The 15,171-nt window shown below is 36.4% G+C and overlaps 1 protein-coding gene across 2 annotated transcripts in view; it reads left to right on the top strand.

Annotated features, from left to right (window-relative positions):
• The window catches only part of SLC9A9 (solute carrier family 9 member A9), a 542,979-nt gene that overhangs the window by 305,117 nt on the left and 222,691 nt on the right, over positions 1–15,171 (top strand). For both annotated transcript variants that reach the window (XM_080822667.1, XM_080822668.1), the window contains exons 10-11: positions 11,711–11,824; positions 13,445–13,556. In XM_080822667.1, coding sequence (XP_080678793.1) covers positions 11,711–11,824; positions 13,445–13,556 — 226 coding nt within the window. The remainder of the gene's footprint in view (positions 1–11,710; positions 11,825–13,444; positions 13,557–15,171) is intronic.

The raw sequence follows: 15,171 nt of genomic DNA, 5'->3' as shown, positions 1-15,171 counted from the left end.
ATTTTCGAGCTAGTGATACAACTAAATATTATTCCAAAAAAATGCTTCAACCCCTGCCTCTAAAATAGTGAAGGGAAAGCCTTTTTCAATAAATACTTGTTTGATTCTAGCATTTTACATTTGTCCTGATGTTCTAATGCATTTCACTCTGAAATAGCTGATATAAAACAGCATTGAATAATGTCTTCAATCCTAAGTATTTTAGTTTGTAACACTTTGATCAAGAAAATGGGATGCCATGGAGGGGTCAGGCACAGCTCATGGTGTTCGGGGCTCAATATCCTTTCTGTCTGTTGCCAGTGGTAAATCTTCCTGTAGTAGAGCACATTGTTCTCACAGTGAATGGAGAGGTATATCCATAGCCATGTCATGGATGATTGTCACTCAGATAACTAGCAAGAGCTGGGATATTGGTATGCAACTCAGAGACCTAAAAAAAAAAAAAAAAAAAAGACATCATTAGAAATATTCCCTTTTTTGTGTATATTCTTCCTACTTTCACTCAAGAAAGAATTTAGCATTGCCTAATTAAAATGATAAAAAGACACACATGGTGAGTAAGAAAGGAAATTCATCATAGCTAAATGAAAAAAGTTAAAGAAATGGAGTATTAACCTTTAAAATTTTTTGATAACATGTGAATTTTTCATACCAGTGCCTAATATTAATAGCAATGTTTCTCTTGGTTTGTTCATTAAGAGAAAATCTTTTCAGCATGGTTTTCATTTCTGCACAGAAAATATGATGTTTCAACTAGTTTTCTTTAGCTAGTATTTATTGGCAAAACCACAGAGAAACTAACTACATTATACCATGACTCTTACTTTTTTTCCCCTAAGGGCCAGTACTATAGGATTTCTTGAGACAATCCTTCTAGAGAACACATCTTTGAACATAATTCTCGTTCTAGAGCCCCCCAGCCTTTGAAGTTATTCTACACTTAAGGTCCTATATGCCAACCACAAACTCCCAAAGACATGTTTATTGTCAAGACTAACATGTTTAGGGGCACCTGGGTGGCTCAGTGGGTAAACCTTTGCCTTCGGCTCAGGTCATGATCTCAGGGTCCTGGGATCGAGCCCCGCATTGGGCTCTCTACTCAGCAGGGAGCCTGCTTCCCTTCCTCTCTCTCTCTGCCTGCCTCTCTACCTACTTGTGATCTCTGTCTGTCAGGAAAAAAAAAAAAAAAAGACTAACATGTTTAACGTTTCAAGACTGTGAATGAAAACTGACAGTTGCTGCCTACACTATAGAATTGCCTACTACTGCAAGGATTCGGATGGAAATCCCTTTTCCACAGTTAGAACAAAGCAGTATGCAATAAATGATACTGTGTTTGACTTTTTTCTATGAGCCGAAGAAGTAGTTGAAAGTGATAGAGAACTACATTTCAGCTCAACATAAGGGAGGACTTCTTAACAGTTACAAATGTCTAAAAATGCCATTTGCTTCCTTGGAAAGTAGTGGGATTTCTGCTTTGGCAGTGTTCAGTTCCATGCTGAGCAGCCCCTTGAAAAGAGTGTTGAAGCAATCAAGCATTGGCCAGATGTCTGGACATACATTACAAGGTGACTCTATCCTTAAAATCTTGTAATCCTGTATTGTGTGTGTGTGTGTGTGTGTTTGTGTGTGTGTTTCATCAAAATAGACCTAAATCCAATTTTAGTTGGGGGCCAATATTTCTGATCAATGTCATGATAATCACTTTGTGAAGTTGCAGACTTGAAAGGTTTATTCTTAACTCAGTGATATATTAACTTAAATGAAACCTTACAAAATTCTGTACTTTTACTTTAATATGCCCCCCTAAAAAAAAGAAAGAAAAAGAATCAAAACTGGAAAACCTCCACAAATAAGAACACTATTATCAGTATTTACTGGATAAAGTAATTTAGCAAATTCATAGAAAATAACCCTCCCCTTAACTTATTAGCTCCAGGATTTTAAGAATATCTGGCTACAGTATTTATTCAGTTTAATGAAGCTGAATTCCTTGTAGCTGTAACTACATTTATTTCCTATATTAACTTTACTTGCTTAATGATGCCTATTCATCTTCCCAAAGTGTGTTTTGTTGTGTTTTTATAGGCTGTGCGTCTGAAATTCTCATGTTTTTAAAAAGTCAAATTAAGTTTAAAAGAAGACAATGAAATGCAGGGGATGGGAGAGGGTTGGAGAGCAGCCAGGAATGCATAGGGAGCCCAAGAATTTTCAAAGAAATATAGGACAAAATAGAAGCTCTCGGTCACTTAAGTGGTATACCTCCTCTACTTCAGACACTGTATAGTCCTAAACCGTAAAGTCCTTAACCTGGGTGTGGAGCCTACCTCCTGCAGGTGAGGCAGAGGAAGAATACCCACACTGTGTGAAGTTTCTTTTATTTTAGGCGTATATATATTATAATCTATATGCACAGTAATATATATAAAACTGTATATAATCATTATGATGGTTCTTTTTTTTTTAAGATTTTATTTATTTATTTGACAGAGAGAGACACAGTGAGAGAGGGAACACAAGCAGGGGGAGTGGGAGAGGGAGAAGCAGGCTTCCCGCAGAGCTGGGATCCCGATGCGGGACTCCATCCCAGGACCCTGGAATCATGACCTGAGCCGAAGGCAGACGCTTAACGACTGAGCCACCCAGGTGCCCCCATTATGATGGTTCTATAAAGCAAAGCATTTCTCTAGGATTGGAAAGTTTTGTCTTAACATTACAAATGCAAGGTAAAAGTTTTATTTTCCTGTTTTGCTTTTTTGGGGGGATTGTTCTGGATGACTGGATGGTAGTAGACATTGGGAGAAGATAAGTATCCACTACCTCAAGTATCCACCACCTTAAGAACCAGCTGTTGCTTCCACTAGTTGGATGCAAAGAAATTTACCTTTCAGGTTTCTTTACTTGAAAAAAAATGTGGTCAGGGTCCCGTGAATACTGCCAACCCCGGAGCTGTTCTGATGATCAAAAAAATGTATTAAAAATATCCTTTGTAAACTCTAAAGCCTTATAAATATTCACCAATTCTATTGTTAACAAACATCTTGCTGCCCCCAAACCTGAATTTCATATAATAGAGAGACAGCCTAGTCTGACAAAAATGATTTGGGCCTTAAACAAAACTCAAGACAGCTCAGTTCTTTCCTTTATTGTGTTTATGTAGGCAAGTGTATTAATACAATTGAGTGCAGCTTCTCCAACTGTAACATGGAAATAAAATAATCAATTTATGAGTTTTGTTGTCATTATGATATGAATTGTTAAAAATTTTTAAAGTAAAAGCGTTTAACATATTCCTTAGCATAATTTAAATCCTAAAAAAAAATTAATTCCATTAGTATTATCACTATTTTAGAAGTAGTGATACTTCTATTTTTATTACAATGTCCTAAATTTAGAAGAATCTCACAAGATTGCAGTTGTACCTATATGTAATTATAAATCTTCAGCTTCATAAGAGAGGCTGCTGTCTAGGAACCAGGACCATGACTGGCAATAAAGCCTTTAGATCATTTACAACCTTACTATAAAGTTCACAGGTCTTCAGTACAATTCATCTCTTATGCTACCTCTGAAGCCCATAGGAATTACTGGATTTACCATGAACAAATTTCCTCAGGACTGGGATTAAGCAAATATTAGAGTTACAGAAGCAAAAGTTATAATTCCAGTAAAATATATTCTCCTGTTGGTTTGCAAATTCCCCAATACGTTTATACCCCAGCTTATTCAAAATATAGATATGCTCAATAGTATATAAAAAATGAAATCTGAGATATTCTTTAAAGAAAGCATCCAGTTAGGAAGAAAGTGTCCAGTTAGGAAGAAAGACAAATTTTAAAACAAACAAAAAAATTAATCCTGGGCATTTTTAGTTCTTCCTTTCTTTTCATTTTTATTAGTTTTGTAGTTTCTTTCACCTCCCAATTAAAATGGATTTCAGTGTATTACTTGGACAAGTAGATGAAAGCCAGCAGGTTGTGTCAAACTGTTCTATGCCAAATAAAAGCTTTGTTGAGGAATCCATGTGAATTTAATTGGTATTAGTTAAGCAGGGTACGGTATAATGAACTACTGTAATATTTCTCTAAGCGAACTGTAGTAATATGGTAAAGTTTCATTATTTTACTAATAGGAGAAAGAAGCAAATCAGCATTACTGATATGATTTTATAAAATAGGTATGACCTTTTTATAAAAATTTCTAGTAAGTACAGTAAATAACAGACTAAAAAAAAATAACATCTGCTAAGTCTTCAGAGAACATGGTTAAGTTGTTTAAACTTTATTTAAGTTGTTTAATTAACATTTGAATGGTTACCATGAACTTTCAGAGTTTTTAAACACTGATTGTCCTCTTCTTTGCACTATTAACTTGTTTTTTTATTTTCCCAAAGAAAAGCTTTGCTAAGCAAAGATTACTTAAGTTGGGTTCTCTCCAAAGGCTCACAAACTGAGAATTAATGGAAATAAAACAAATGTTGATTACTGTACTGGATAAATAAAATATTGAGTCAAGTTTTTTTTTTTTTTTCATTGATCCTGAGTGAGGTTGAAGTAGATGTGAGGTTATTTATAGTGAATACTGATCCTGAATCTGCTAGTTTGACATTTGTTGTTGTCATTATTATTATCATCATTATTATAACTTTGGTTTGGAAGTGGAGTTTTGAGAGCTTTTTTTTTTCCTTCTAAATTTGACTAATAAATCTATTCCCTCAGTAATTAACTACTCCAGGCCAGACTCAGGCAGTGAATGCCCTCCTGGTGGTCAAATTGGTTGCTTCTGTCAGTATGGCCTTAATGTAGATTCTCCTTTTGAAACATACCTTCAGGAAATTTTTGCACATGAAACAAAATTGAATTCACCCACACACTTTCATTAAGTGCCCCAAGAAGGAAATTATTATGAAGCCTGTTCATTCAGAGGAATGTTGTCACATGATATAAATAGACAAAGGAGCGCTAATCAGTGCTGCTGCCTTGCCATGAAGAGAACCTTTTTTAAAATGCTAATAACCATCTACAATTTAGAATAAGTGAGTCTATCAGATTGTCAAAGGTTTTTAAAAATTGATAAAAACTACTTTTGGCAAGCATGTGGGGAAAGGGCACCCTCTGCACCATTATTAGAGATGCAAATTGGCATATCTTTCTGAAGGGCAGACTGGTAGTATGTTGAAAAAGAAAAATTAATGTATACCCTTTGACAGAAGCAGCTCATGTCTAGGAATTACCTAAGGAGTAGTCACTCAATTGGAAAGAGATGTTTGTATAAAGGTGCTTAAGGGTCACCTGGGTGGCTCAGTTGGTTAAACGACTGCCTTGGGCTCACCTGGAGTCCCAGGATTGAGTCCCGTTGGGGCTCCCTGCTTGCCAGGGTGTATGCTTCTCCCTCTGACCCTCCCCCTTCTCATGCTCTCTCTCATTCTCTCTCTCTCAAATAAATAAATAAAATCTTTTTTTTTAAAAAGGTACTTAATACAGCATTGTTTAAATGGGAACAAATCTAGAAACAACCAAATATCCAATTATGGGTACATGAAATAAAATTTAGTAGGAAAATTCAAAGGGATGTTTTGCTGCCATTAAAAATTGTTTAGTAGATCCAAGTTTGTTGCCATGAAAAGAGACTTACGAAACACTAAGTTGATGAAGCTACATAAAAAATATGGTCAGATTTATATAACATTATGCATGTTGTCTATACATCTACAGATCTATGGAAAAGAGATTACTAAAAGATGTTCCCCCAAAAGATAAGTGTTTTTGTCATTGTTGTTTATATTTTTCTTCATTCAAAAATAAGAAAAATACTAGAAATGGGTAAGAATGCTCAATAACCTCCCCAAAATAAAAAGATGAAAGCTTGAGAAAGGCTTAAAGAAGAAAACATTTGGAAAATTTTTATCCTACTTTAAAATTCTTGTTCTAACTTAATCTAGTTTTATAAACTATGAAAATAATATAAGTTCACAGTAAATAACACAATGTCAGTATCTATAAAGTGAAGTAGAAGTTAAGTGTATATGAATTTATTCATATACAACATATCCTTTATTTCTTTAACTCACTTTTTATGATTTAACAATGGATCTTGGCTATCTTTCTATGTCAGCATATATAGAACGTCATAAATTTATTCTATAATATGAATGTACATATAATTAATTCAACTGTTTCTTATATTATGGATGTTATTTCCAAGCTTTTGCTAATATAAATACATTATAAAATTTCTTGTTTAAAAAATCATACAAAATTAATGGTAGTTTCTTGAATACATTCATAAGTGGGTTTTGTTTTTTATTTAAATTGTCAATTCTTCTGGAATTCATTTGGCTATAAGAAGGGAGTTAGGAATCTCTCTTTAGTTTTGATTATTTTTTCCAAATCAGTCAAATTTTTCTGCAATCTTTCCCAACACTCTATATTTTCTTCCAATGATATTGTAAAATTGTCATTCTCTCTAAATTGATATTCATATATTCTGTGTGTTACAAAATAAAGTATCATAAGACTCTGGGCAGGAAATTGACAAAAATGGTATTATTCCCCTAAAAAAAAATTAATATGAAAGAACAGCTTTGCTTTAGAAAGCAACCAGAAAAGTTGGATAAAGAAAGCAGAAAATCAGATAAAGGGCTAGTATCCAAAATCTATAAAGAGCTTATCAAACTCAATACCCAAAGAACAAATAATCGAGTCAAGAAATGGGCAGAGGACATGAACAGACATTTCTGCAAAGACGACATCCAGATGGCCAACAGACACATGAAAAAATGCTCCACATCACTCGGTATCAGGGAAATACAAATCAAAACCACAATGAGATACCACCTCACACCAGTCAGAATGGCTAAAATTAACAAGTTGCTGGCGAGGATGCAGAGAAAGGGGAACCCTCCTACACTGCTGGTGGGAATGCAAGCTGGTGCAACCACTCTCGAAAACAGTGTGGAGGTTCCTCAAAAAACTGAAAATAGAGCTACCCTACGACCCAGCAATTGCACTCCTGGGTATATATCCTAAAGATACAAACGTGGTGCTCCGAAGGGGCACGTGCACCCGAATGTTTATAGCAGCAATGTCCACAATAGCCAAACTGTGGAAAGAGCCTAGATGTCCATCAACAGATGAATGGATAAAGAAGAAGTGGTATATATACACAATGGAATACTATGCAGCCATCAAAAGACATGAAATCTTGCCATTTGCGACAACGTGGATGGAACTAGAGGGTATCATGCTTAGCGAAATAAGTCAATCAGAGAAAGACAACTATCATATGATCTCTTTGATATGAGGAAGTGGAGATGCAAGGCAGGGGGGGTTTGGGGGGAGGAAAAGAAAAAATGAAAAGATGGGATTGGGAGGGAGACAAACCATAAAAGACTCAATCTCAAGAAACAGACTGAGGGTTGTGGGGGGGGGAGGGGGGACGGGAGAGGGTGGTGGGAGGAAATGGACATTGGGGAGGGTATGGGCTATGATGAGTGCTGTGAAATGTGTAAACCTAGCAATTCACAGACCTGTACCCCTGGGGATAAAAATACATTATATGTTTATTAAAATAAAAAATTAAAATGCAATTAAAAAAAAAAAAAGAAAGCAGAAAAGCAGATGTTCAAAAGATTGACAAGTAACCACATCATCTAGGGCTTGAAGGGCCAAGATATCAAACAAAAACAAATTAAACTAAAGTATGTTGAATATGAGAAATAATAAAAATAATAGAGAAATTAATGGGGAGGAGAAAGCGGAATACAGAAAAATCAACAAAACTGAATTTGCTTCTTGGAAGCACTCATAAAACTGATAACTCTCTAACAAGATTTATAAGGAAGAGGGCGCCTGGGTGGCTCAGTGGGTTAAAGCCACTGCCTTCGGCTCAGGTCATGATCCCAGCGTCCTGGGATCGAGTCCCGCATCAGGCTCTCTGCTCAGCAGGGAGCCTGCTTCCTCCCTTCTCTCTCTGCCTGCCTCTCTGCCTACTTGTGATCTGTCTGTCAAATAAATAAACAAAATCTTTAAAAAAAAAAAAGATTTATAAGGAAGAAAAGACACAAATTATCAGTATTGGGGGAAAGACATAACTACAAACTAAGATATCGAAGATATTACAAAGAACTCTATGCCAATAAATGTGAAAATTTAGATATAACAGCGAACACAACTTACTATAACTAATACAAAAATAAATAGAAAATCTAAATAATCCTGTGTCTATTAGAATACTTGTATCTGTAGTTAAATGTCTTCCAACAAAGAAAACTCCAAGCCCAGAATTCTTCTAAGTGTTTAAAGGAAGACAACAGGAACCTATTTTATCAAACATCAGCAACTTTGATAATACAATCTGGTAAAGACTATGCAAGAAAGGAGCATTATAAGATAGTCTTTTGTGACGTAGACACAAAAAATCTTAATATTAGCAAATTAATTCTAGTGATGTATAAAAAAAGGATAATGCATCATGACCAAGTAGGGTTTATTGCAGAAATGCAAGATTGTTTCAGCATTTGGAAATCAGTTAATATAATTAACTTCCTTAAAATAATGAAAGAACAAGCTACCATATGTTCATCTTAATAGGTAAAGAAAAAGCATTTGAAGTGCTAACAGCAGTGTATTGGGGTGTGGAAGTGTAAGTGGGAAGGGGAATGAGAGTAATTCTGGGTGCTGGTAATATTCTCTTGTTTAATTTGAAATTGTAAACATATGATTTAAACATTTTTCTAAGTGACTAAGCATAAAAACAATTTTTTTTTAACATGCAAACATAATCAGGAAGACTCAGAAGGTAGAGTATGTGAACAAACTAAATCCATGGATTATTATAAAGTATTATGGATCTACTTTATTTACAAAGACATGGTATTGGTAGAGGAATAGGTAACAATAGAAACAAAGAACAGGTCTAGAAATGGACCTATCTGGAAAATGGAACTTCTGTGCAATGTGTATATAAACAGTTAGTTATAATTCTAGCCAGTGCTCGATTTCAATAAACCAAGTGACTACAAGTTAAAATCCTGGGTTTTCCAAAGGAAGCAAATCTCTAAACAAATATTTCATACCATGGGTCTCCATGTAAAATGTATAGAACAAATTCCATCACATCTCAACAACCAACAGAAAAAAAAAAAAAAATTCCCCTTTAACGTGAGGAATAGATTGAAATTGAGGGGGCGGGGTGGCAGTAGAGGCGGGGGTGGGCAGGGGTAACTGACTTTGCTGCTATTTGAAAAAAGTCCAAAAGTTGATCACCTACCCTTTTTGATAACCCATATTAAGTCAGAGAGTTGTTTTTTGTTGTTGTTGTTAAACTGGTACAGGACTGTGAAGGAATATGTATCATTTTAAGTGATAGAAACCTCACTTAGAACAAAAAAAGTTTTTTCTTAGTCTTTTTAATTCATTAGTCCAAGGGTAGATTTTGCTTTGGGAGAGGCTGAATACAGATTTAAGTGGTGTGGTCAGGACATGGCTTCTCTTTCAGACAGCTGTTTCCCCTGGGAGCACGAGATGGCTAGCCACAGCTCCCTAGCCTGCATCCTACTTTCTCACACCATGAAAAGCTGGGGGGTTTTGTCCTGGCATTTCCTGCCAGGTCTCATTGTATTTCTTTGGCTCTGAATGCACCACACCCACTTCTGAACCAAACATGCTAGCTAGAGAAATACATTGATTTGAGTGGTTTATTCCTAAATCATATACCCCATATCTGAACTATGGAGGTTTAAACATGTGAGCTGAGAGTGGGGAAGAAGGTGGACCCCAGAGGGAAATTGGAGTGTGATCACCAAGAAGGGGCTAAATAGATCCTAGATGGCAAGATGTCCCCTCTCCAGTACTTGGGAGGGGACCAGAGAAGAAGCTCTATGAATTTAATCTTGCATGTGTTCGTTAAATGTTTAAACTAGATAGCTGCACCATAGCTTAATGTTTGTGCCCCTCCCCCAACCAAATTCATAGGCAGAAGTCCTAATCTCCAACGTGGCGGTATGTTAAAGGTGGGGCTTTGGAGACCTGCTTAGGTAATGAGGGTGGAGCCTTCATGAATGGGATTAGTGCTCTTATAAGAAGAGATATGAGAGAGATCTCTCTGCCCTGTGAGGATTCAGCAAGCAGGCTGCTATTTGCAAACCAGGAAGAGGATTCTCATCAAAATCTAATTGGCTGACTTGACCTTTTGATCTTGGACTTCTCAGCTTCCAGAACTGTAAGAAAAAAGCTCTGTTGTTTTAACCAGCCAGTCTATAGTATTTGGCTATGGCAGGCAGAGCAGATTAAGGCAGTAGCCAAATCTCACTTTCTGAAAAAGTACAGATATGAGGAGGTAGCAAAGTGTTTCCCATTCCTTGTATTTTCTCCCACGTTTTCAAGTTTTTGTGGTTATTTGGGTGACAGTGTTTGTTAAGATGAGCTGGTCTAAAATGTGAAACAAGTCCTCAGGATAATTAATGATCACTTGCACTGCAGAAAGATCGTCTTGTACCACAGGAGCTGTGTCTTTTTTAATCCTTTATTTCTATTACTGGCTTTAAGTAATGTTTCTGACAAGATTCTGCTTTTCTTTCTGTCAACTATCGGTAAGCAGGTATTGGGCATTATTTGTGAGGCTGTAAATACATTACATGAAAAAATAATGAGTCCTTAAAAAGTCAAGAGAAATGTTTCCAGAGACGTTTACCTAACATGGTGATTTATGTAAGGCTGAGAATGAAGTTTCAGAAGTTTCAGAAACTTCCAAATGAAAATTCTGGAACATAAACTAAAGTCTCTTCCAAATGTGTGTTTGTTGTAGCCCCTGGACACATTTCCCTTTTACTTCTCATCTGGAAGTTAGAGAACGTTTTTCATGCTCAACTTAAATTGTTTAGTTAATGATCTAAGAATAACTCTTGGGAGCTTCCCTCTGCATAGCGTGTTATTACTCTATTCCTCTGACTGAATTTGATGTATCTATTGTGTTCTCATTGCCTAAACTGATCCCTGGGATTAATCATTTTCTTTTTACCAGCTAGAAATTGTAGATATTTAATGGATAGACCTACATCAGTCAATTTAATGAGCCTCATTGTCTGGGGTTTGAAATATACTGATCATTCTAATGTTGAAATATAATTGACATTCATTCTTATTCCAAGTTTCCAAGTTTTCCAAGTTTGTCTCTCCTGCCTGCCTGAGGAAGGTAATTTAGCTAAAACTTTTTTTGACGTTTTCAGGGCCTAGGAACTCAAGGACATCTACTGAGTGATATCAGAAGAAACTAAACGATCTTTGCATCCTTTCCTATGGTACACCTTAAGCAATCATGTAGATTTCTATAACAAGGATATTCTATCATCCTAGTAGGAATTGTTCCTTGGAGGATCATGCTGACTAATACACCCAGGTGTATTTCTAGCAGCCTTGCATTTAGAAAGGAAGATGGGATGTTAACATGACTGCCACATCTGTCACTGGGTAGAGAGCCAGGGTAGAGCCAGAGGGCCTGACAGGGTAGTCAGAGGTCCTATACCCTTCCAGAAGTGGAGCATAAGGCCTTCCCAGGCACAAGAGAAACATCCACTTACCAAAACAGTTACAAGATATTAAGTGAATTCAAACCTGAGGCACAAGAGAAACATCCACTTACCCAAACAGTAACAAGATATTAAGTGAATTCAAACCATAATTAATGGTTTTGGTTTCTGTCTTGTTTTCAGTTGTTTGAATTTATGAACTTCTTGGGCGAGAATGTCATCTTCTGTTACATGGGCCTGGCGCTGTTCACGTTCCAGAATCATATCTTTAATGCTCTTTTTATACTTGGAGCCTTTGTATCCTTTGAAATACAGAACATGGAGTGATGAGGGGAAAGAGCAAACTTCTTATGTTTACTGATTATTCTGTTAAATTGTTTAAGTAATTTCTTCAGGTTTATTGCAAGGCTCAAATTCACGGCAGATATGTAATTTCTAGTAGGAGGGAAAAGATCCTAAGAATTGGGACCTTTATTAAATGCTTTGGTTTCAAGAAAGAAATTTGGAAAATACTGAGAGAAATAAAGGGAGAAAACTGAAGAATAGAAAATTCAAAAAATAAATATTCAAAATATATTTATTTCTTGAATATGCAAAGTATGTTTTTAAATTATGAATCATTTAGATAAAAATATATCCATCCATTCATTTCAGAGAAATATACTTAATCTGCATTAGAGTATATCCAAATATAGCCAGGATTATTAAGCTTTAGAAATATTTTCATCACAAGTTGGTAAAATCTCTTTTCCAGTGAGGACTTTGAAAATAGGATACAGAGAAAAGATTAGATGAAATTAACATTATAGATGTGATTTCAATGTCTTACGTTAGTGTACATGTGAGTTTATTTTAATAAGATCACCCTTTCCTATAAGTAAGATAAACTCTAGACCTCCTTTTTTTTTTTTTTTTTTCCAGACCTCCTTTTTAATGCAGAGGACTTTTGTAGCTCTAGGCCTGGTGTATAAGCATTCCCCAATAAGAACAGATGTCTACTTGATGGGATACTGAGCTGCTAGGGATGTCCCCAAGGACAGTCAGCAACTGTTGTCCTTTGGAAAATGGGCAGATGCCCCATCAGATCACGGGCATGTGATCCTGACAGCCAGGAGAGCTGACCCCTCTTCTGTAAGCCCTGTTCTAGTAAGCACCTACTTTTGCCTTCTGTCCTCTTTTCACTGAACATTCAACTTAACACTCCAATCTCATCTAAAACCTCCATCTTAAATGGAAGCTCCCTTTTCCCACGTAATTCCATCCCGTTTGAGGACAAACTAGAATCTACAGACTCTCCGGGAAGGAGTCCTGGGTGACGAAAGGGAAAGATGACTACTACCAGTATTTTCGTAGAATTTAACCTGTAAATACTGGACATTAGCAAAATGTTTCCTAAAGGAGTTATATTACACATTTAGACAGGTAATTCCTGTCAAATTAAATCCACTAAGAGAAAAAAAGTAATTGAAGCTTGCCAGATACAGAGTACAACCTGATAGAAAGTAAGATGGCTATCATGAGCAGAAATACATTTACCCTTTCTAAAGTGCTGCTTGAGAAAATAATGCCCAGCCTCTGAACGGTCTCTGCCTCACATTTTGCAGCAGAGTTGAGCAAAGAGTCAGTCATCAGCAACATAAATGTGATGAGAAAATTCACAGTGATTGAAATGGTACAGGATTAACAATTCTAAACCAAGTAGATATTCAAAGAAAAGCAGAGTTCTCTGCTATTTCTGGAAAAGAATTGACATTTAAAGATGAATTTTGGAAGCAAATTGGACATACAGGTATTGACATATTTATCCCTGTTTTCTGGGCCATAAAACAGAGACGCTTAAGAACATAATAAAGCTCAAGGACTCACAGCCTCATTGCAATGAGATTTTCCTCAATGTTTCCCTGTGCTTATCTATAGCTCGCAATTTTTGTTGCCAGAGCCTGCAACATATATCCCCTCTCCTTCCTCCTGAATCTGGGCCGGAAACAGAAGATCCCCTGGAATTTTCAGCACATGATGATGTTTTCAGGTATGTGAACTACGTTATGCGCTAGCGCTCCTGTTGTCTCACACTTTTACAGCACGTGGAAAGCAGCCTCAGGAACCAGAGAGATCTCCTGGTCTTCTTACCCCATTGCATCTACTACTCTTTACCCCATGGTGCCTAGTACCATGCGGATATTCTAAGTTCTGAGCAACAGTGGGATTTCTTTCCAAAAGGAAAATGAAACTAAAAGGAATTTTTTTTTGGAAAATACAGTATCTGCCCAAAACTGGCCTTGAATAGGTATTCAACTTTCCCCCAACCTATTCCAGATGAATTTCCATATCAAGTGATTTGCACAGTCATTTCACAAATTGTGTACTTTAAGATAAATAGTGTATAAATGGGGCCATCTTTGTCCAGTTGTAAGACTTCTCCTTAGAATCCCTTTCTTTTCCTATGCAAAACTCTAGGAACTTCCCATAGTTAACACGAAAGTGAATCATACCTAAGTATGCTCAGTTACTAGTTGAGAAAACAGGTATTAATTGCATACTCACCTCGTGCCAAGAGCAGTTCTAAACACATGTAACTGACACGTTCTCTGCTCTCAAGAAGCTTATGTTCTATTTGTTTAAACCACACCTGAAGGCTCCTTTTTCAAAAGAAAATAAACCAAATGAATTTTCTGACCTTGAACTACTCTGGGAATTGTGATTTCTTTCTGTCCAATTTTCCCACTGTCAGTCTTGCCTTACTCATGGAACTTATTCCTTACGTGCCTTCTATGTATGAATATACTTATATTACACTCAGGGGCAGTTCATGGGAATATACGAGAGAGTACAATAAACAAATAAACACTCTCAGAATAGAGCAAGTAAATATAATTTGGAGCATACGGGGGGATATGGAAAAACTGAGGAAACTATCACTTATTAAATATCTACTATTTGCCACTCACTATAGATCAGTTCTATGAAGCGGATAGTAAACCATTTCTCGATGGAGAAACTGAGGCTTTGAGTTGCCCTCAAAAGGGCAACTTTTGAGGCCCTCAAAAATTTATATAATTTGGCCAAGGATAAAAGCATTTCTAAACCTTGAAGTGGTTCAGGAATTCCTGAAGGCAAGAGGAGACTCCACTTCGAACCCACCCAAGTGTCTCAAAATCCAAATTTTCAGAAGTAGTACTAGGAGTTAACGGCTTGTTTCACCTTCCATTGCATTCTAGCCTGTTCTACACAGTAAAGGGTTGGTAGTTCTGAGGTTGAGAATGAGCTATTTAATCAAGTATGAAAAAATGGAAATCCAGAGTTTAAAATCACCCTTCTGTAGGCTTCTGACAGTGCTTCCCTCCATTTCCAGAAACACTAGAATGAGAGAAAGAGTCCTAAGGAGGATAAATTGAACTGGTAGGTGATCTTTGACTTAGAACAGCAATGAACTTAGGAAATGAGTTGACTTCTATTAAGGGAAAACATAAAGCAAGTTTGATCACTTATAAGTAGGATGTCAGCACTGGATTGCACTTTAGCAACTCATTTCTAGGAGCTGGGAAGCACTTTTCCCTCCTTCCCTTCCAAACATCCATTTTACTCTGGAGAATAAATACTCTGGCTTATTTTTTAAAACTTAAGTATTATATTTTAAACAATGC

The sequence above is a fragment of the Martes martes genome (assembly GCF_963455335.1).
Source record: "Martes martes genome assembly, chromosome: 1".
In the NCBI taxonomy this organism is placed as follows: domain Eukaryota; kingdom Metazoa; phylum Chordata; class Mammalia; order Carnivora; family Mustelidae; genus Martes; species Martes martes.
The sequence above is the reverse complement of the archived record's forward strand: the minus strand, read 5'-3'. Positions and strand labels throughout refer to the sequence as shown.